This window comes from Dermacentor albipictus, chromosome 10 (genome assembly GCF_038994185.2).
Source record: "Dermacentor albipictus isolate Rhodes 1998 colony chromosome 10, USDA_Dalb.pri_finalv2, whole genome shotgun sequence".
In the NCBI taxonomy this organism is placed as follows: Eukaryota; Metazoa; Arthropoda; class Arachnida; order Ixodida; family Ixodidae; genus Dermacentor; species Dermacentor albipictus.
This window is the reverse complement of record NC_091830.1, coordinates 27,872,834-27,893,615: the sequence shown is the minus strand read 5'-3', so window position 1 is coordinate 27,893,615 and position 20,782 is coordinate 27,872,834. Positions and strand designations below refer to the sequence as shown.

Sequence of the window (20,782 nt, the reverse complement as noted above, 5' to 3'; positions counted from 1 at the left end):
AGAAACACAAGTCAATGTGATTCAGAATGACTAGAGCACCCAGCAGCCGTGAGCACAAGTAGCGCAGAAAAGCGGCACAGTGCAACCACAATGAGCTCTTAAAAGTACTCGAGAGGAAGTTCCCGCAGCTTCCTACCAGCAGAGGTGAAGTCCGCGCTTGCCCTCTTTCACCTCTCAAACAGAGCCTTGTCGGGTGATGTCAGCTTACAGATCAAGTGCTGTGGCTCTGTTAATGTAACTCCTAAGCTAATTCGAAAATAAAAAAAATGGTGATTCCCGATGGAAGTATCCTCTTCGACTAGTTATTGCTGACCGATGAAATTTGCCAAGGCGTTCAAGTTTCATCATCAAACCAGTAACACAAAGATACAGGTCGACCAGTATCTGACAGCAAAATAAGCCACGTTAAACTCATGGGGAGTGCGAGCAAAACGCTTCCTCCCGTTTACTATGAGCTAATGTTTTTTTTCCTGCCCCTCCCAAGATGGCAACAGTCCAGCTTCGCTTCCGGGACATCATTTCCACTCAAGCACTTTTTTCTTCAAACATCCTTTGCAACCTCCAACTACCTTCTGGCGCCCCAAAGCTATCACGTGCGTGCACACGCGTCTGGCAAACCTAATTTTTATTCAGCGGCAAAGGCGTCGCATAATTTTACTTCCCCCTTATGGTTTTCCTATCATTTTTCAGGCGCTGGTACGTTGTTGTCTTGAGTGACATCTTACGGGACAACATTTTATGTCTGCATAAAACAGGCAATCGCAAATGTTCACTAACTAATGTGGAAATGTCCAGCGCTAACTACATTCCAGTCAAGATCTTTTCCAATACATTATAAATTTTCCCCATTAAAGAGTTTTCGTTCCGCTCAATAAAAAAAAGTTACGAAGAGTGGCTTAGAAAGACCGAAATGGCATACTTCCCCAAAACATGTTTCTGAGCAGCTACCGTCAGTGAAAGCACCAGCTCCGTCTCAACTTTTATGGAACCCATCTTCTTTCTTAGGGTTTGCCACAAAGTAGCGGGTGTTCCAAGTTAGTTGCGCCAGTAAAAAGAAACACTTTCGTTGCCGACGGTTACAGCAACAAGCTAAGATCACAAAGACACTTTAAAGTGCAAACATTACCATTGAATAGGACGTCATTAAACGAAGCACATCCATGTCATACTTTGTCTACGTTGCACTCAATAACTACAAAGGAGCTATAGGGCTATATGTCGCATGTTTCTTTAAAAAAAGCTCTAAACAACGCATTGCTGATTCTATTCTGAGCGGCATTTCTAGCAATGCTTGGTGCCACCATTTTTACAAACTTGAGGTGCCCAATTGAAACATGCAAACACAGGAAGCGCACATGAAATTAACACCTGGTATGTTTGTTCTCTTTCTTTGGTATCTTCAGAATGCCACATTGAATAGCCGCACTCGTTCTTCCGGAAATTGCATGTTATTGCTCAATTTCAATGATTGATGTGTTTCAATCCTGGCGAGTATGAAACTGAAAGCTGAAGAAGGAGCGTGAAGCCAAAGTAATGAAACACATCTGGAATCACCTGGAAGGCATCCCTGTTAATGTCTTGACCTTGCGTCCTGAAGAAAGACTTAGAAAAAGCACATATACAACTGTATTTTAACACTTTGAGCGTACAGTCCTATGAGAAAGATGTCGTTACTTACATCAAGGGCATAACGAAATGTGACTGCATCACAAATCCTTTTTCACTTCGATACCATCACCATGAGGTTGTCTCTCTTGCCCGCTTTGTCAGAAGTGGGCCGAGGCTTAAGATGGCCAGTGTGTTTATAGCTGTTTATTTAGCCGTCTACGGTGAGAATATATATCCTGAGATTATAATCGGGAAACTTACAACTTCGTGCTCCACAGCGCTCCTCCGTCGAAGGAATAATTGAAAAAAAAAAGTACAGGTATATGCGAAAGCGCGCTCTTTTGGTACACGGGGCTAAACGAAGCTCCCTAGTAGACAACTGTCCAGTTACAATAGCTTCGAACCGAAGGTATAATCGCAACGAATCACTCAAAGAAGTAGCAAAACGGAAATAGGAACCCCTAATAAAGTGGTCCAGCAGATAGAAGCCCAGATGCGTCTACTTCAAAAACATGCTACAGTGTGGACAACTGAAAACATGGTATCAGAAGGAAATGAAGAGGAACAACGGCAACAACACGCCAGTTGCTGAAACTAGATTATGTTGATTAACAAAACACTGTCAAATAAGTTTGAGAATGATTGTTTCGTGGTCCAATTGCTGTTTCATTCTTGAGGCCAGCAGCGCAAAACAAAAGATTCGATACAAGGATAGCGATCTGGCATGTAGCATGCCCAGAGATAAAATGGCTGTATGCGCATCATTGGGTGATCAGTGCTTTCTTGCCTCTTCATTTCGGCATTAAATTTTTTTGTGCCACGTTTGCTTAGAGTATGTATACTTGTGTAACTTCAATAAACCTTAGTTCATAGCACTGTGATAGACTTCCTTCCCTTTGTATGAAGTATTACTTCTCGCAATGCTGGCGTCAATAACATTAAGTATTCTCAACAAAACAGCAAAGCGTAAGAACATAATACATGCTGTATGGGCGCATCAAGTGAGCACTACGGCCATGTCTAAAGTAGCATTCGTCAGAAACCCTTCCACCCAAAGCAAAGCAGGCAGTGAGGAGGTACGTGACCGCACCAATCATTTGCGCTCTCTGAAATAACTTTACCAAGAATGTTGCAGGCTTGGCAGACTAGGGAAGTCGTACGCATTCGGTAGCGCGGCCGCTTAGGGAAGGAAGGTCACCAGTTCGTCGATTAATCATGTAAGGACGCAAAAATCGGACAGTTATAAAAATCACCAAGATGCATTCTGAGAGATATAGCGGGAAATTAAAACTGGTAATATAATTAAGTAAAGTTATTGGAAGACCACGTACCTTCAGGAAGAATGATAAATTCGAGGTTCATGTTCAGGTAGTTTGCTGTCTAGGACTAATATAGTATATCGTCCTACTTGCCGCAACGCGACAAATATGAAAACAGGAAAAGAGTTCACATAGACAAGCACCAACTTCCAAATGTTTATGGATGGTTTTAGGCGTCGAGGAAAGACTTCCACATATGCGGATAAAACAATACTATAACAACATTACCGTGCTTTTACCATGGCACCTCGTGTTCAAGAAAGAGCATTGCTGAAGAATACATATCGCTAGAAGTATTACAAACACTACAACAGCAGTCAGGACTTGCGATGCAGATATTCTGTAGGGAGAGTGTTAGTTTTACTTTTGTGATGCTGTACCATCCAGGAGTATATGTTGTGAAGTATAGTGACCATATTAAAGTTACAGTCACGTAGACATGATGGGGCATAAGGCACCTTCTCATCATGTTGTCTGAAACCTCAATAATCAATTTATAGTTAACTTTTTTCTGTCAGAAGTTTAAATTTTATGCTCCTCAAGTGGGAACAAACATTATATTGTATAGCGTTTCATGGGCCAATAAGCAAATACTTTGCTGACACCCCCCAAAGCACACTACCGATGACAACTTGCGCTTGGGGTATCACTTTTAAGCATGAACGACTGTCTCAGTTTGGTCCAGCCACGGCTGCCAGTACTTTTTTGCTAATAACGTCGACAACTAAAGCGAAGCTGCATATGGCTAGGGTTCCGTGTATTTTTGTTCTGCATCAACAAAAACTATCATCATCGAGGGGTCATACTCCCGTAAGCAAGCAAAAAATTCAATGGCTCTTAACCCCATCAGGCAGTGACTGCAAGCAATGTAAAGCGAAAAGTGCTGGCACTCTTTGGAATCACGCATACAGCATAAGGAACAGCACAATTGATGATTAGGCGCTCGTGTTAGCAACGCGAAGCACGTAGCACTCCATGCAAATTTTTCGCGGTAAAGATTTCTGTTCCGGAAGCTGCCGTGGCAGCGCCAGCTTTCGACGTGGGGTGTGACGTCCCTAGCCTTTCGAATATAAGATATCCGGCCTAGCAACTGATTTCAATGCTGTTGCAGCAGCGCTATAGTCGGCGGCGTGCAGTCAAAACTGCGCTTACCCCCATTACTACAATTGCTCTAACATAACACTATTACCGTTCCCAAGCCATAAAGTATTGCCAGTGACTCTCAGCTTCGCTGGCCGTCCGCCTTCACAGAGAGGAATGGCTCGTAACTTTTTCAAAGAGAAGAACTTCCGGGAGCCTCTGCAACATTCGCATTGGATACTGAACACATGCGACATTTCATAGCTGTCTGTTTGTTCAGAATAGTGATTACGTGGTCGCCGTTTTGTGCTGTATTTCAAAGAAAACTGAATTGTGTGGTTTAACATCCCGAAACGGTAGAGTGACCGCAGAGGGGAATAGGGTGGAAAAAGCACAGAGGTGAGCCGGAACACTTCTGATTTGCTACCCTTCGCTAGGTGTAGGGTAAGGGGGAAACAAATATGGGCAAAAATGACGGAGAGAAAAAGCAAACGCGCAAAAAAATTAAGGAGGTCGGCAATATCTCTTTATTACGATCGCTAAAGGGGGAGGGCTTGGGATTCATTTTGACCACATGGGTTTCTTCAACGGGCACACAAATCACAGCACACCAAACTTTTCGCATGGGGCTCCCCTCGTAACGCAGCCGCCGTGGCAGGCAGCGAACCCACGACCAGCGACGGAGCGCCAAAGCTACAGCGCTTCCACAAGGAGCTTGCTGTTTCCAAAAACGTTCTCGCGCTTTTCTTGTTCATGTTTGAAAGGTGTTCCAAAATACTTCAAGATACATTGTCACCAAGAGACCCATATGTTTAGTGACAAAACAATAAACAGGCCCATGGTGACTAGTCCAAAAAAGATTGCTATATCTGCACTTGTGTCTAAATCACTAGGTTATGGTTACCGGCTACAGATTGGAAACTAGCGTGCCCGCAATGAAAGCGGCGGGGACACTGTAACGATTCAGAGGTGACAATGATAAGACTAGATATCAAAATAGCAATCAGGACCTTATTCCGTGCAAGGCTTCCCCCCCCCCCTGCCCCTCCTGAATGTTGCTTATTCTCATGATAACTTCTTGGAAGGACAAAGGCGTCCTGAAGGTTTCTTTTGTGATAAAATTAAACCTGACAGCATGTAGACACGTGGAGCAGCTGTTGACCTCTTTAAACGAATTTGATGAGTTGCCCTTCATTGTGTTCAAGTAAATGTCAGTTTTGTTGTATGTATGACGATGAAAAGACGTCATAGTGGGGCCCAGGATGAAAAATGGCACGTGCCCACTTGGAACAATGCCTATCGTGCACTGGTCTGCAGGTGCGCGGCGCATGTGGCCGCACCCATATTGAGAACATCCGTGGAGACTGCACCTTCGGAAGCGCAATGCATTGTGTGAAGATTGCGATAGCCGCATTTTGCATTGTTGTAGTTAGCGGGAACAAGTGTCCGAGTAAGTACCGTCTCCTGCAAACAGCCTTGTAAAAGATGTCATTACCAGTCACCAATGCCGCGGCATGTTTCTGGTGTAAACATTTTATGTTATGAAGCCTTCAGAACTGAAGTGTGCCTCACAAATTGTAGTAGCAACTGCGTCAATAGTGCACAACGTCGACACGCACAAGTGAAATAAAGAAATAAAACAGTAACCACGTAGAAATACATTGCTTCCGGGCGATGATTTAGAAGGAAAGCCGTTCAGAAAAGTACATTTAAGGAAAAATAAACTTGTAGCAAAGAATATTTAGAAAAAAGCGGCCAGCGGATTTTTCAGCAATCTGTAGAAGAATGGTTTGAGCGCAACTTAGTTTTGAAGTTCGAGATACAGGAAGCCATAATAATACGAATGCGCATTATAGTGCGAGTTTAACTTAATCGTTGTAAACTAGCACGTTCGAAGCGCAGGCGATCCAGATTAGAAAATTCTTAATCTCGCAAAGGACCCTCTTTTCACGATAAAACTGCAATCCTGCTAAAGGACTGACAGTTTGACCCAATGTTATAAGGTTTCATTCGAACGCGACCTTGTCACCTATGGAACGCTACCCCGGTTTACGACCGTGCGTTTTCGAGGCATGCTTTTTATTGCGGACGGTAAAACTGCAAACGATTACTAAGGTTGTCTATTATTCCTTGTACACAAAAGTGAAACGACAAAGGTAATGTGACAAGGGGTGAAGAACATCACCGTGAGCCTGCGTTCACCGTGCACTTACTGCGCTGGCAGGTAAAAGCAGGAGTCGAAATATCTTTTAATTTATGAAACATTCCTTGTAGCGAATGCATGTGCACAAGGCATGCCGCGCAAACGGAAAACAACGGAGTTGGTCGATGAACGTGTTACTCGACAAATAATATATATCTGAATCGTATTGTGTGGTTCTTTTACACAGGACGAGCATCAATACAGAAGACGCGTCAATCATTGGCCATGCAATTCTCTGTTGGGCATTCGAGAGGCAACTATTATGTTGTACAACAACCAAAGTTGTTGTTTTTTTTTGCTTTTCTGTGTCGCAATACTGTCATTCAGTAATAAATTGGTAACCTGATAACATTGAAAGTGAATTTCTAAATTCGGTGTTTAGTGTTCACAACATTACGGTTGCGCCAGCAGTGACTCCTTCCTTTATATATGCCATTTTATACAGTTCGCATAGATAAAATAAGTAAAGAAAGGTTTGTAACGGCAAATATGGACTATACCCCCTTTCTGCATTTTCAGGCTCTATAGAGATTACGTGTAATATTATATCTGCCATGTCCACGATCCGCCATCTTACTGTGGGGTTTTTCGAATTATTAGAATTATACTGCTGATATTGCCAAACAAACCACGTAGTTTAGAGATAAAAGTAAACGATATAATTACGTATTGGTGTCAGTCCACAAAAATGTATGTCGCGCTAAACACTGCAACAAAGATGTCATAAAACTTGAATGCTAGCGTCTAATGCAGGCAATACGTTTACTACTACCAAGCACAGCTACTCTTTTTCTTTCGACTGACTTGAACGAAAAATCATTCTAAGCATTTTACAAAGTACAAATGCGCATCTTAATGATGATTGTTGAAGATTGCTCTCCCATTTAGATTCAAAGGTATAACAAGCTTGAGAACATAGTAGGCATTATCTAGTATGCGTTCTTGCTATTTTAATAGCCTATGAAAACGATGTATAACATGTCCCAGCTGCTATAAGGATGCGGCTAGAAGGAAGGCAACAAGTTTTTATGGTATGCAGTGCAACCCAACGCAACCCTCTCAAAAGATATTCCGCGCTATCTTCGGTGCAGCCTATGTGCTACGAGTCCCACGTTACTTCTATTGCAATGTATGTATATATATATATATATATATATATATATATATATATATATATATATATATATATATATATATATATATTGCGCAGTACAAAACGCGGCCCATGAAATCTCATTCCGAAAACTACACTAGCCCCACGCCCAAGAGTACAGAAAGCACTATTTACGGTAAGCATGGCAGTGCAGACCGCCGCATGGATGTTCTGCAACCTTTAGCTTTTCAAGTTGCGGCAGAAAGTTCTCACGCCGATGGCAATGCACAACCGATAATTTGTCAGCAAAGTTGTAGCGGAATTTTGTTTATATAGAAGTATGAAATAATGACGCAAAACATTTCATCATTGGATAGGCAAAGCCAGGTAGACATTATATTCTTAGATTTCGAGAAAGCCTTTGATCGCGTGTCCCATCCTAAACTGCTAATCAAAATGAAAGCAATATTCAAGAACACTACATTATTATCCTGGATAGAAGCATATCTTTCATTGCGACAGCAGAGTGTTTCCATCGACAGCATTAGTTCCAGTCCGGCCCCAGTTTTGTCAGGCATACCGCAGGGATCCATCCTGGGACCACTGTTCTTTTTAATTTTTATTAATGATATTACTCAAGACATACCAGTGAAAACTAAGTTGTTTGCTGACGATTGTATATTGTATTACGTAATTCAGCATCCGAATGACCAGGCTCTTCTAAATTCATCTCTATCTAAAATAGATCATTGGTGTTCTGAGTGGCAAATGAAGGTAAATGACAAGAAAACCGTAACGATGACAATAACAAGAAAACGGATTCCCCTACACTACCAATATTCCATAAATGGCCGCAGTCTTTCTTCAGTAGAGAGTTATAAATACTTGGGTGTCATGATCACGCCTGATCTCAGGTGGAACACGCATATCAGCTACATACAAAAAAAGGCCATGCAGAAACTTGGGTATCTGAAACGTTCCCTACGTCAGTCGACAGAAGAAATAAAGTTACTGGCATATAAAACATTTATTAGGCCGATTCTTGAATATGCTTCCGTCTTATGGGACCCATTTACTGAATTAAATATAAGTAAACTCGAAAGTGTTCAAAGGAAATCAATAAGATTCGTCTATAATTCATATAGCTGGCACACATCGCCGACTCAGCTGCTAGAAAAAGCTAATTTAGAAACACTTCAACTAAGACGCCATCGTGATAGGTTGAAATATATGTATTTAATATATCATGATAATTTGCGTATCAATAAGGAATTGTACATTCAACAGGTGACTCGTCGTTCCACACGAGCAAATCACTCGAAAAAGGTCAAATAATTCGCCTGCAGAACCGATTGCTTCAGTAATTCATTTTTTCCTCGAACTATTCGAGAATGGAACCGTCTCAGTGCACACATTGTCGAGAAACCCACCATGCAGTCATTCTTAAGTGCTTTATAATTCCATCAGACTTCAATTTTCAGCAACACTTATCTCGTGACATATGCTATGGTTCTCCCGCAAAATGCTTCGATAAGCGATGCATTACTGCAGTTTGTCATATCGAGCGACGCGCATGTGCAGCTTGAATTGTCCATGTTCTGATTTCTTCTTTCCTTGTCAAGCACTCTGTCAATATATCATTGTACAATTTTTATATCTGTAGCACGGGTTTGTATGCAAGCGACGTGCAAACTATTGGTCTTTCGCTACTTTTCAGTGCGTAGTGCGAGCATTGTCTAATGCGTTCTTGTCTTGTTATTTTTGATCTTTTTTTTTTCATATGTACTGTCCACTCCTGCCTATGGCCTTCTCTGAAGGCTGGCAGTATTTCTCAAATAAAATAAAAATAAATAAATACGTACCATCACTCAAGCACGTGTTACCGGAGATAGAATAAGAATTACAAGAAATCACCGACCACGAATGATTACCATTGGCTAGGACTAACGAAGTACCGGCGGGTAACAGGCAGCACAACAGGAGTGTTTGCCACTTTATCTCAACGAGGCCGCTGCACGTTGCGTACCAATGGTATTACTTTTGTTACCTAATCTACTATTGTCTTGTTCATAGCGGAAGGGGCACAAGCAGGTACAACGAAATCTTTAAGAATTACACAAATGAAGACTCACACGCTCGGTACCATTATGCTGTATGGTCTTATGAGCTTACGCGTATGACAACATACAATATTTCATAGATAGAAACCCGTACAATCATGTAGCATTAATGACAATGCGCAAATAGTGCATGCCTATTTTTACAACAGGGATGTGGTGCGTCAAGTTAGCAAAGGAAAAAATATTAGAATGCGACTCGAACTCTATTTCATGTCAGCGAAAGAGAATGTCTTCCTAGGCGAATTGTGGGTGAGAACGATGCGAATGTTCTTTATGAAGAAGGGGGGTGGGGTGAATTGGCACTGCACATGACGAGTGAGTGAGGGCTGGTCTCATGCCATGCCACTGCACCGAAGTACTGGTCTCGTCCGCGCTAGGGCCATGTAGAGGTCATCCGTGTGCTACAGGCAAAGGCTCTGCGCACGGCACTCTATCATGTCACCTATGGCGTGAACGGGAGGAGGAGAACTGACGGACTATAGTCTGCACTACCTCTGGCACCAAAATAGCTTGAAACTACACACAGACATTCCCCATACAGAAAAGCAGCAGTGACTCGCCAATAAAGACGTCATCCGTAATAGTGTATTCGGGAAATATTCTCTGATGACAACAAATAGAGTAAAATGCCACTTTCCTTTGTCACAGACACTACTTCACTCAAATGTGACTTTAGCTCTAACCTTCGCGCTCAATGCACCATTCGCAGACTGCAGTTCTTCGGAATGCGGCCCCAACGAAGAGAGGGTGAAAGGTCATCCCCGGCGAGACAGGTTCTGCAGGCCCCACGTGACGCCTCGTGACGTACTGACGAGACGCCGCAGTTGCGTCTGCAAGCGGGGTTACGTCCGCAACTCGTGGGACGAGTGCGTCACCGTGAGACTGTGCACCAGGTGCAAGTGCCGACCGCAGAAGGACTGGAACCTCTGTGCGTCCGGCTGCCCCCCACGCTGCAACGAGCCCATTGCCCAAACGTGCCGCACGACGTGCAATCCCGGGTGTGACTGCCCTCCTGGTTGGGTGGTGTGAGTTGACGCACAATCACTAATGGTTTCCACTGTATTGTAAGAACGTTCGATTGCGCTCGCAGATCAGTTCGCATGTTAGAGAACATGATAGAAAGAGACGCCAACCGAGGCCGGATTGATCGCGACATGATAATAGAAGGCGCCATTTGATGCGCCCCTTAATGGCAATTGACCGCAGGCTCGTAACCATTAAAAGGATACTAGACCGAGGGTCAACACCCACATGGAAAGGCAGGCGCTCGTGGTCCACTAAAGATTTTCGGTAGAGAATAATATTGGTGGAAGTGATTGATTGCAGCTGCTATCTGTATTTAGTGTATGACAGCTGAAATCACGTTCTAGGGTGTCTTATATGAGATGTGCTGGGATTTTCATTGATTGTGTGAGTTTACTTTTAGGTCTAATCTGTTGTGAGTCGTCTATTCTAATTCATGTCAGATAACGTTCAAATTCGTTTTTCATGTTATATTTATGTTTCGGTGCATTTACATTGCGCGACTGTATGACTTTTTCGTTGTTTCCCTACCTTTGTCAAATGCGGGCTTGCTATTTCATTTTAATATATACGTGTTATATGAGGAAAACAATAGTGGGTGTGACCAGAAGGTTCCGACGTTTCCTAAAAAATTGGCAGTGGCTTAGCTCGGCTATGCCAGGATATACGTAGCGAAAGCATAGGCATAGCATGGTTAGCCTTGGTTAATCTTGAATGCAAGTCCAGGTTAGTCTGGTTGTGTAGCTATGTTGTGTGTTCAGCCAGTCGTTCGTCGCGCTATTCGTCTGTTTCCTGGGCGATTCGTTTCTTCTTCATCACGTTCCGATGTCGATTCCAGGCCTGCTCCTGCTTATCAGAATTATCGCCATCTATACTGCCACCTTCACTGTGGTTGCGGCGCATGCGAGTTCTTCTTTTCAATCCTCCGACATGTTATCAGGCATGTGACGCAGCTGTCGAAGCGAGCGGAGGCGAGCGCAACGACGAGGAACGCGGTATGACGAGGAACACGGTGTGACGTGATGTGCCTCCTTGGAACACGGCCGCGGTTAAATCGCAAGTTCGCGGCCAGTAAGGCTTTCCCTTTAATATCACTTAATAAAAGAAAGACATTTAGCAAATGGAAAACGATTGATCAAAATACAAAGATCTAGAGGAGTGTTGATCTCTTTAACCTGAACTTCGAACTACGGGGTAATTCACGGCCCTAGATTGCAGGCCTTTCTGGTAAGAGATTATCAATATACTGTCCGAGTGCATAGGTCAAAGGTGGTGTTCTGCAGAACTATATATTGAAGCCCAAAGAATGAAAAAAATAAATGTTGACAATATTTTACTTGATGTTACTGCAGTGCGCAAATGGAGCTCGCGTAGGTAATTACACCAGTTGCTATGCCTCCCCTGATTTCCTGTGCAAGCAAATACACTTGTCCTTTGTGGTGTTATACCCCACTCAGGTGTAAATAGAGACTGCTAGCACTTGTTTTATCGAAAGTAAGGGTTTGTAGGTCTCCTGTCATTTCTGAGAACTCTAGTGCACCTTTCCTCAGCGCCCCCCCCCCCTTTGCAGCAGGTTCATAATGACTGGACATGGTCAGTGTAAATTAACTTACAAGTGTATTTCTCTTCGTTGCTATAATTGGGCCTAAATGCTGCAGAAACGTTACTACTGGTTGATCGCCGCCAGCCCTCTATGCCCAGGCTAACCTATGCGTACGCGCCATACAGAGTGATTGCTAGTTCATATAATTTAACACTGTCAAACACACACAGAAAAAAAATGAAGCGTAACGTATCTAAGGAGCACAAGCCATGGTAATAGTCATGCAAATGCCTAAATGCGATCTGGGTCTGAAACGCTGCAAAGCTTTACTTTGTTGGAGAAATACATGCATTGACGAAATATCCCTAATTTTCACTTCCGTAACAACGCCAACGTAGTTTGCAAAGAACTCAAAACAGGCGTTTCAGGCGAACCTTTCATTTTATAGAGGTATTTCTTCTCATCCTCTAAGCTGCTTCTACTCGACCCTTTTCGTCTTTCGTTCTTACGGCGCTCCACAAGCTCCCTTTCTGGTTGCAATCGCACGTGCTCATCTTCTCGTAACTTTTCATTTCAAGATGAAGCACAAGATGTCGGGTGCAAGGCCTTGTATGGCATATCGTGTGCGACTGTACTATAATGTTTGACCCGCCGTGGTTGCTCAGTGGCTATGGTGTTAGGCTGCTGAGCACGAGGTCGCGGGATCGAATCCCGGCCACGGCGGCCGCATTTCGATGGGGGCGAAATGCGAAAACACCCGTGTACTTAGATTTAGGTGCACGTTAAAGAACCCCAGGTGGTCGAAATTTCCGGAGTCCTCCACTACGGCGTGCCTCATAATCAGAAAGTGGTTTTGGCACGTAAAACTCCATATCTTTTTTTGTACTATAATGTTTTCTGATACTCTATGTTAAACGAAGTGAGCAAACATATTCCCATTTCCACGAAGGACGAAATTTAGGAGGTGAAACTCCCGTCAGCGCGAGCGAGCCCGGGCGACCAGATAAGGTCACAATTCTATGCGCCGATGGGGCTGTATGCAGTGACGGCACCAACGGCGCGTAGAAGCCGCAGCGAAAAAAACATGCAGCGCCCGGGCAGGCGGCTCCGGCGCGCTCTCCGGCCACTTCCTCCGTGCCCTCAATAGAAGTCAGGTGCGAGCGGCTGAGCGGGAGCAACACGCTCTACCGGTTGCCCTGGCAACCGAAACGGCGGTAATTTCTTTCCAGACCGCCAGGCGCCGCCAGCATGATAGTGGCTCCGCGGGCTTGTGACCTTTTATGGTCGCCAGAAACAGCGGAGTTTCCACTCCTAAATGCTTCTTGCTCCGTGCCCATTTCTACTCAATATGAAGCATTGCTTGTTTTTCCTGTCATTCTTTTTTTTGCAGAGACTCAAGAGACAAGACAAGGTGCGTCAAGGTCCAAAGATGTTCGCCACAGTGTCCTGCACATTCGAAATACCAGCAGTGCTCGTCCACCTGCGCGCCCAGCTGCGCCAGGAGTGCAGCCAACAAAAATTGCGTCACCCGCTGCTACACTGGCAGCTGCGTGTGCCAGGAGGGCTACTACGAGTTGTTGCGAAACAACGAGAAAGCCTGCGTAACAAAAGAAGAGTGCTCCCGGTTCATTAGGCCGGCGACGACGATAGCCGGAAGAAATGAGATCGACTATATAGGTGGTGGAGCCCGTGCCCCTCTCGTCCTGTTCCCCCCAGGTAAATCTGAAATCACCGGGCACACATCTAGCGGTACAAGCAAAACCCCCGGTAGTCAAACCACACCTGGTGGTACGGGATGCCATTTGCCAACAGTTCATCTGAGATTGCGTCAAAGTAGCGCCGGCCATCGTTTGGAGCTTGTAGGGATAGGGCGAGAAGGCACAACTCTAACTGGCACAACCGCCAATCAACCTCCCGCTGTTTCCATTGCAACTCAGGGTGCACCTTCGGGGAATACCGCAGGGCATGGCTCAGAGGTTGTTGTAAGACGTCAGCAGGGTGCAAGTACAATCCTCTCTACGCCGCCCTCCTTATCGCAACCTGGTGGAGTGGATTTGCAAGCTGCCGGAACACGGCTGGAGAGTGCAACAGCGATTACTCTCGGGGTAACTTCTTCGCCTGGTGCATTTCCAAGCCCCCTCCTTCAACCACCTGTTGGCGGCGCAACCCCCTCCTTGGCCGGCACAGGTCTACGTCAAGGCATGCCCGGTGGCATCGGCTATGGTCCAGGCGGCGCAGCCACAATTACCGCTACGACACCTCAGGCAGCTGGTGTGTTGCCAGTGCCTCAGCTTGCACCACCCCTCGGCAGTGAACCCGGTCACTTAGGTGTTGCATCTGCTCACCAGCCTGGTGTATTCTTGCCTGGCACGCCAACCCTTCCCACACCGGTTGGCATCAGAGGGCATGGACTAGGTCCCTCATCGTTCGACGAGGATCTAGACGTCGGGGAAGACCAACCACTACCGGCAACCTTAAAGATTCCACCGCAAATGCAGCCGATTACTCCGTATCAATAACTCTCGGTGAAGAAGGAATAAATTTTGCCCATGAACGACATCAAAGCTATAGAACGCACTGGAACGGAGCCTGTGCAGCGAAAGTTTGACATTTTGAAAGAAAGAAAAATTGCAGACAAGTGACTTTGTGTTGTTCCGCCAGATTTTATAATGTTTATCAAACGAAACCAGGCTGCCATGCATAATTCCCATGTTAACGAGTGTATTACGTATCGTGAAATTGCCCGAGGCGTGTTATTAATGACGGGTTATAAAAGCCATTGGGGGAGTTATAATCTCTAGCAGAGTCGACCGCCCCATTCAGGAAGCTTCTGGACCCTCACACGCAAACTGAAAGAGAAACAAAATTACATATATTTATGTTGATGTTAATTTTGCATCACTAAAAGCAGGAGCGTTTTAGTCGGTGGTATCGAGGCCTCAAGAGTGGTAAAAGTGACTCTGCTGCCGGTTACTTCCACCACCAATCCGTCTGTTTTTGGTCCAAAGCAAAATAAAATTCTATAGTTATGTCGTACAGCGTGATAACTTTTCCTCCTTGCATGACAGTTCTTCCACATTATTATAAAGCCTGTATGACATCGACAAAACAATTCACTCGATATATCTGAGACCTCATATTCTTGGCTGACGTTAGCGGCAAATATTTTACATGCGTGATTTTAGCACCATGACATTATTAGATGTCCCAGATGGCCCGTGTTAGCGGTTCCGCTATAACCTGTTGTTATCTAGTAAGGTAGTCTACTTGTGTACCAATATGAATATGGCAGCGCTTACGCATGATATTTAGGAATACCACCATGATAGAAACTCAAAGAAAATAAACAACTTTATGGCTTCACGTGCTTCTTTCTCCAAAGTATGATCCCTGGAAGTGGTTGGAGCTGTAAAGGCGATCCTTAATTACTTTATAGTTACGCTTTTCAAGTAGGCTATGATATGTATACCATGCTATGATTGACAATGCGTTTGCTGGCAACACTTTAGACTGTTTCTTCGAGCATGCTCTACTCGTTTCCTGCCGTTTCCTAGAGCGTTATTGCTATCATTCTACTATTAGGACGAAAATGTGGAGTGTTCACCTAAGATTACCTTTCGAGAGATCAAGTCTACAGAATCTGTCTATCTTTTCGTTATCACAGTAAGGCCTGTGTTGGCTTTCCATCGTTGCTTCTGTAACAACTCGTGAACTTGTTTCGTATGCTGGAGCAACAGATTCTGAACTGCTGCACTGCACAGCTTCAAAGTAACAACATTCGCTGCGATGTCAGCATAAAAATGAGGGCTAAGGGACATTAAAGCAACCCCTGCGGCGTTTTCAGTTAGTCACTCTCCATCCCTGCTGAAGCAAAATATTGCTGTAGCGAACGCATTTCCACACTTCATCACTGCGCATCGATTTCAACAGATTGACTGATAAAGTTCACCATCCCAATGCAAACTAGGGCTGTGAGATACGCCCAAGTTCATGCCTCTATAATAATATTGATGAGATGCCAACATTTACCTTGCCCCAACGTTCTCTACAAAAGCGTTTCCTTTTGATTTCCGCCCGTGTAAGTGCGAAAGCTGAGTCAGGTTATGAAACCTGCGAGAATTTCATCACCTACCGTTGTTGCTTAGTGGCTTCATCGTTGCGCTAATAAGCACGAGGTCTCGGAATGAAATCCCAGGTACCACGGCCGCATTTTGATGAGGGTGAAATGCATAAACGACTGCGTACCATGCAGTGGGTGCATGTTAAAGAACCCCAGGTGGCCTAAATTCAGAAATAGAAGTATTGAAAGGTAACAGGAATGAATATTAGGTAATAGAACTACGAAAGGTAATAGGCAACCCCCCTACGGTTGGCGGCATAATGTGGTCGTGCATTTGACGCTCAAAGCCGGCAAGTTTAAGGATTTAAATTTTGACCGTTTGTTCGGCTGCTGAAACGCGTAGCCAAAGGGCCATAAAGACAGCCTCAACTTCGTTTGGTAAGTGAAAATAGCGCTAACTTACGTTTACTCAAGGCACATTGGGTGCCAGGGATTGTACCATTGCCTATGGGTCTTCAATTGGAACACTCTAACCAGTCTTTCACTTCTGCTTTTTGAATACAACCTACAGCTTAAAGCAAGGATATGTGCTGAATATGTCCCACTTTGGCTGAGCACATTTCCTGTGCTTCGCAGGAGGATGCACAGTAATAATGAAACTGTTTAATCAACCTGTATGTGAGCCAAGAGAACACATGATAAACAGGAAGACGTTTCAAAATTCAATTCAATCCTGTGAATTCTGAAGGCAATTGGGAGTGAAAATGGGGTATTATTTGACCATATCTGGCCCTTGCGCCACAAAACACAACACATCATCATCAATGGGGGCATGAACCACATAATTTCTTGTGAGAAAGTACGAGCTTGCAGCGCGTCAAAAGGCAGTATTTTCTTCTTCCACCACAGGCGATTTGTCTCAGCGACAGTGTCTTAGCACGCTTGCAGTCATGAGGCAAGACTACGAGTACAAGAGATTGGCCTGCGTAACACAGTAATCGCCATTCCGTTGTCCTCATGCGTTCACATTATTGTCGTCATTGTGTCGCCGTCATACAGTCGTCGCCATGAATTAATTTTCATGCCGTTGTCGTGGTGCCATCACGGTTGATTCATTTCACCTTCAACATCCGGACGACATCTTGCCGTCGCCATCATGTCATCGTCGTCCCGCAGTTCTCGTCATGCCGAGATCGTCACGCCGTCATCCAATCACCTTCGCCGATTCGTCGACGTCATTTCTTCATCATTCTATCGTAGTCATGCTGTCATAATTGAATCGTGGTTATGTCATCGGGGTCGTGCCAGCGTCGTCATACACTGGTCGCCCATCGTCATCACGCCGTCTTCGTGGCGGTTGCTGCGGTGAATTGCGCCGACGCGTCACTCACGCGCTGCCTATCGCAATATCTCGGTTTGCCTTCTCTCAATATCTCACTTCGCTCCGTTTGATTATCCGCCTCAGGCCGTAAATCGTGTAATGAAAACTTGAATAGAGCTGCGCTCAAAGTTCGCATTAGGGAGTATCGTATACGTCAGTTAATTGTGTCCTTGATATTTTTATGTCTAAGCCACAAGATGGTCAGGCAACGCTTCCTCTTAGCTCTTCCTTCTTACATGTCTGGCGCACGCTTTCGGCTTGGTTCAAAGGGAATGTGAATGTCACAGGAGTGTTAATAGCGAAGCCGTGCATGCGCGCTTATGACACTATGAGGCATAAACACAACTTATTTTGATTCTGCTGACCAACATGGACTTACCAAATTCTGAGTCATTACCGCGATCTATGCCCGATTTCTCCGAAAGCGAAATTGCGAGCCAGAGCTCATGCGTTGCTCCCTTGAACCATATTTGAAAAGTGACGATGCGTAAAATACAGCATTTTTGTAAACAAAATGAGCAGCGTCTTCCTTCGCTTGGGAGGTACGTTTTCATCCCCGTAGTGTAATAAATAACCGAGATCGAGTTTAATACTGATCTTTCAAGAAAGCAAGTGCACTACTCCAATAAAATAACATGCGTGCCCCACGCACCCACCATGCAACACACCAATCAGAATTTTCGTTTTTTTAAACATTCTTTCAGCAAATTTATTCTTAGGCGAAATATTTTAAGTATGCTCCCCAGGTCAGGCGACACACTTATTTGCTTCTTAGGAGGCATTCCAACGCACAGGAAATAGGTTTGTTTTGTGGACTCTTGTACATGCCTTTTCTGAAATGAGTAGCGTTTGCAATTATTACAGAACTATTAGAGAATCTGGTTTCAGAGCAAGTAGTGAGGCACACCGATTCCTGGTACTACCGGACCTGGCGCGGTAAATATCGGAAGCGGCTCGCTGGGTATGGGCACACACGGCTTCGGAGTGACCGCACCTGCCAGTACACTAACATCCACTGTAGGTTCAAGCGTTTCCTTAGGTGGTGGTGGTGCGGGTGTCTCCTTGGGCACAGGGGGCGCATGCTTACCTGGAGGTTGATGCATAGGCGGCTTCACTTCGGAAATAATATCAAAAGTTGTCTCCTCACATGTAGCTGGAGGACTACTCGGTGGAAATGGCGCTAGAATATCCGCTCGAGGTCTAGTGCCAGCTACTACCGCAAGAAATACACCTGCTGGTACACGATCAATTGGCGTCGGAGTGGCCCCCTTGGGCATATGGTTACCTGGCATCGGAATACTTCGCGGTGTTACTGGCGGAACGCTGCCGAGGGCAACGACCACAACGGGAACCTCATGGAACGGTCGGGATAGTATAAGTGGGGCCACTATCGTCTGAAGCCCGGCTGTAGGAGGCTTTCCTGGCGTTCCACTTCTTGGTAGCGCAGCTACCGGCATGTCCTCAACGGGTAATACTGCAAGCAATACACTGGCTGGTACTGGCGGCATTGGTAGTAGTTCTCACTGAAGTGGCGCAACTTCACTGGGGGCTACGGGAGTTGGTGGGTCTGCTCTCGGATTGGTCCGAGGGAATGCACTCGCAAGTGGTAATGGAAAAACAGGTGTGCTTGAGGGTGCTAATTCTTTTGGGGCTGCGAGACTCAGTGGGTCTAGTGTCAGTTTACTCCCTTGGACTGTGCCCGGAAGTAGCAACACTAGAACTGGCGCCAATGGGGGAGCAACTTCACTTGGCACTGCTGGAGGTAGTGGGTCCGGTGTCACACTGCTCCCAGGTAGTGTGCTTGGAAGTGTCATAGCAGGAACTGGTGCTGCTGGGGGTGTAAATTCACTTGGGGTTCCAGGAGTTAGCGGGTCTGGCGTAAGCTTACTATCTGGTGGGGCTCCCGCTATGCCGAGCGGTGCATACCGGCGTTCTCCTGCGTCTACTTGAAAAAGTAACAGTAGCCACATGCAGACTTCGCATTTTGAACCACTGCCAATAATACCGTAGCTCAATACGAAGTGAAGTGTTCCAGTGCGTCTAGCCAATATTGGCCATGTGTGAGCGAGCGCTGGCAAGCCTGCGTGTGATCTGACCTTGAGTTTCATGTTGTTTGAGGCTAGTTGAGTGTTCGAAACTAAGCATAATTAGCGAAACCAGATGGTGTACGACACCAATGCGCAGTCTGGCCGACGTTAAGTTCCTACGCGGGTGGCGGCGGCCGAGCTGGAGCAGACGATGGTCGGCTTCTTCCGGAAGTACGCAGTTCTTTTCCAATTTGGAAAGCTGATTTTCGCTTACTTCAGCCTGTTTGAACGGCATCAATAAACATACATAGTAACAATGAGAAGAAGCGCACAGAACAATTCGATTTGAGCGTCCATGTAATCGCTATCGCAATAATGATATCATTATTGTAAGGCTCTTAGCACCGCTAGTCGACACGAGCCAGGAGAAGAGAGTATATTTAAGCCAAAGAGAGCGATTGAAAAGTTGTGGTATATATTGCATATGTTCAGGAGACACATCCGACCTTTAATATCGTGATGACGTTGCGTGTTAATTCTTGTGGACCCTGGACTGAAAAGTATGCGACTAATTTTTGAAGCCCAGCCATCCAAGCTATGCACTTCAAGCCAGCGAAGTTGCAGCATGGCGACGACCATGTGAGGACAATGAGATGACGATTAGCGTGCGATGACGAAAGCGTGAGGACGACGGTATGACGAAAGTATGATGGCATGATGGTATGATGAAACATGAATAACGGTGATGGTATGACCGCGACAGCAACAGTGTCACAACGAATGCATGAAACCAATTGCAGCTGTCTGATGAAAGCGGGATACGTCGAAAAAGTAGAGACGGTGAATGCACTTTATCAGTTAGTGGAGTTTTTAAACAATGGTGCGTTTTAATGGCATTAAAATAAAAAGATATGAGGACTGACTTTAGGATTTACGCATCCTTTTTTTTCGCAGAGGCTCTATACATCATTCTTTGATTGTGCAGTCAGTAACATCGAATTAAAGTATCGAGCGTCCTATCATTTTGTCCCCACGTGTAAGAACTATCGCTGTGACATAACTGACAGAACTTCCTGGCATGAAAGCTTGAGGTGCAGCAATGGCATAATCGAAACTGATTTGCATGTCAATCTTTACGTTGCCATCATTGTTTCAACACATTTACAAGCACGTTTGAAGCTGTGCGAGTAGGATTTCAGTATCTCTTGAAATCAAAGGAAGAAGTGGCGTTTCATCGTTAGAACAATGGTTAATCCTGATCGACGAGCAGGTGCACAAACATAGAACAGAAAAAAAGCTTTCTAGAAATGTGAAGGATACGTGCC

General features: G+C 45.0%; 1 protein-coding gene across 1 annotated transcript; it reads left to right on the top strand.

Annotated features, from left to right (window-relative positions):
• The first annotated feature begins 5,276 nt into the window (after window positions 1-5,276).
• LOC139050798 (uncharacterized) lies at window positions 5,277-15,025 on the top strand. The gene is made up of 3 exons (XM_070527560.1): window positions 5,277-5,457; window positions 10,133-10,448; window positions 13,380-15,025. Exons 1-3 carry the CDS (start codon window positions 5,277-5,279, stop codon window positions 14,506-14,508), a joined length of 1,626 nt encoding a protein of 541 aa, XP_070383661.1. The 3' UTR covers window positions 14,509-15,025.
• The last annotated feature ends 5,757 nt before the right edge of the window (window positions 15,026-20,782 follow it).

What these genes read in the sequence shown, in the direction of transcription:
- LOC139050798 (XM_070527560.1), top strand. Translation starts at nt 5,277, where the DNA reads ATGGCACGTGCCCACTTGGAACAATGCCTATCGTGCACTGGTCTGCAG. An exon ending in TAGCGGGAACAAGTGTCCGA is followed by an intron (nt 5,458 to 10,132) that starts GTAAGTACCGTC and finishes CACCATTCGCAG; the next exon opens with ACTGCAGTTCTTCGGAATGC. An exon ending in TGCCCTCCTGGTTGGGTGGT is followed by an intron (nt 10,449 to 13,379) that starts GTGAGTTGACGC and finishes TTTTTTTTGCAG; the next exon opens with AGACTCAAGAGACAAGACAA.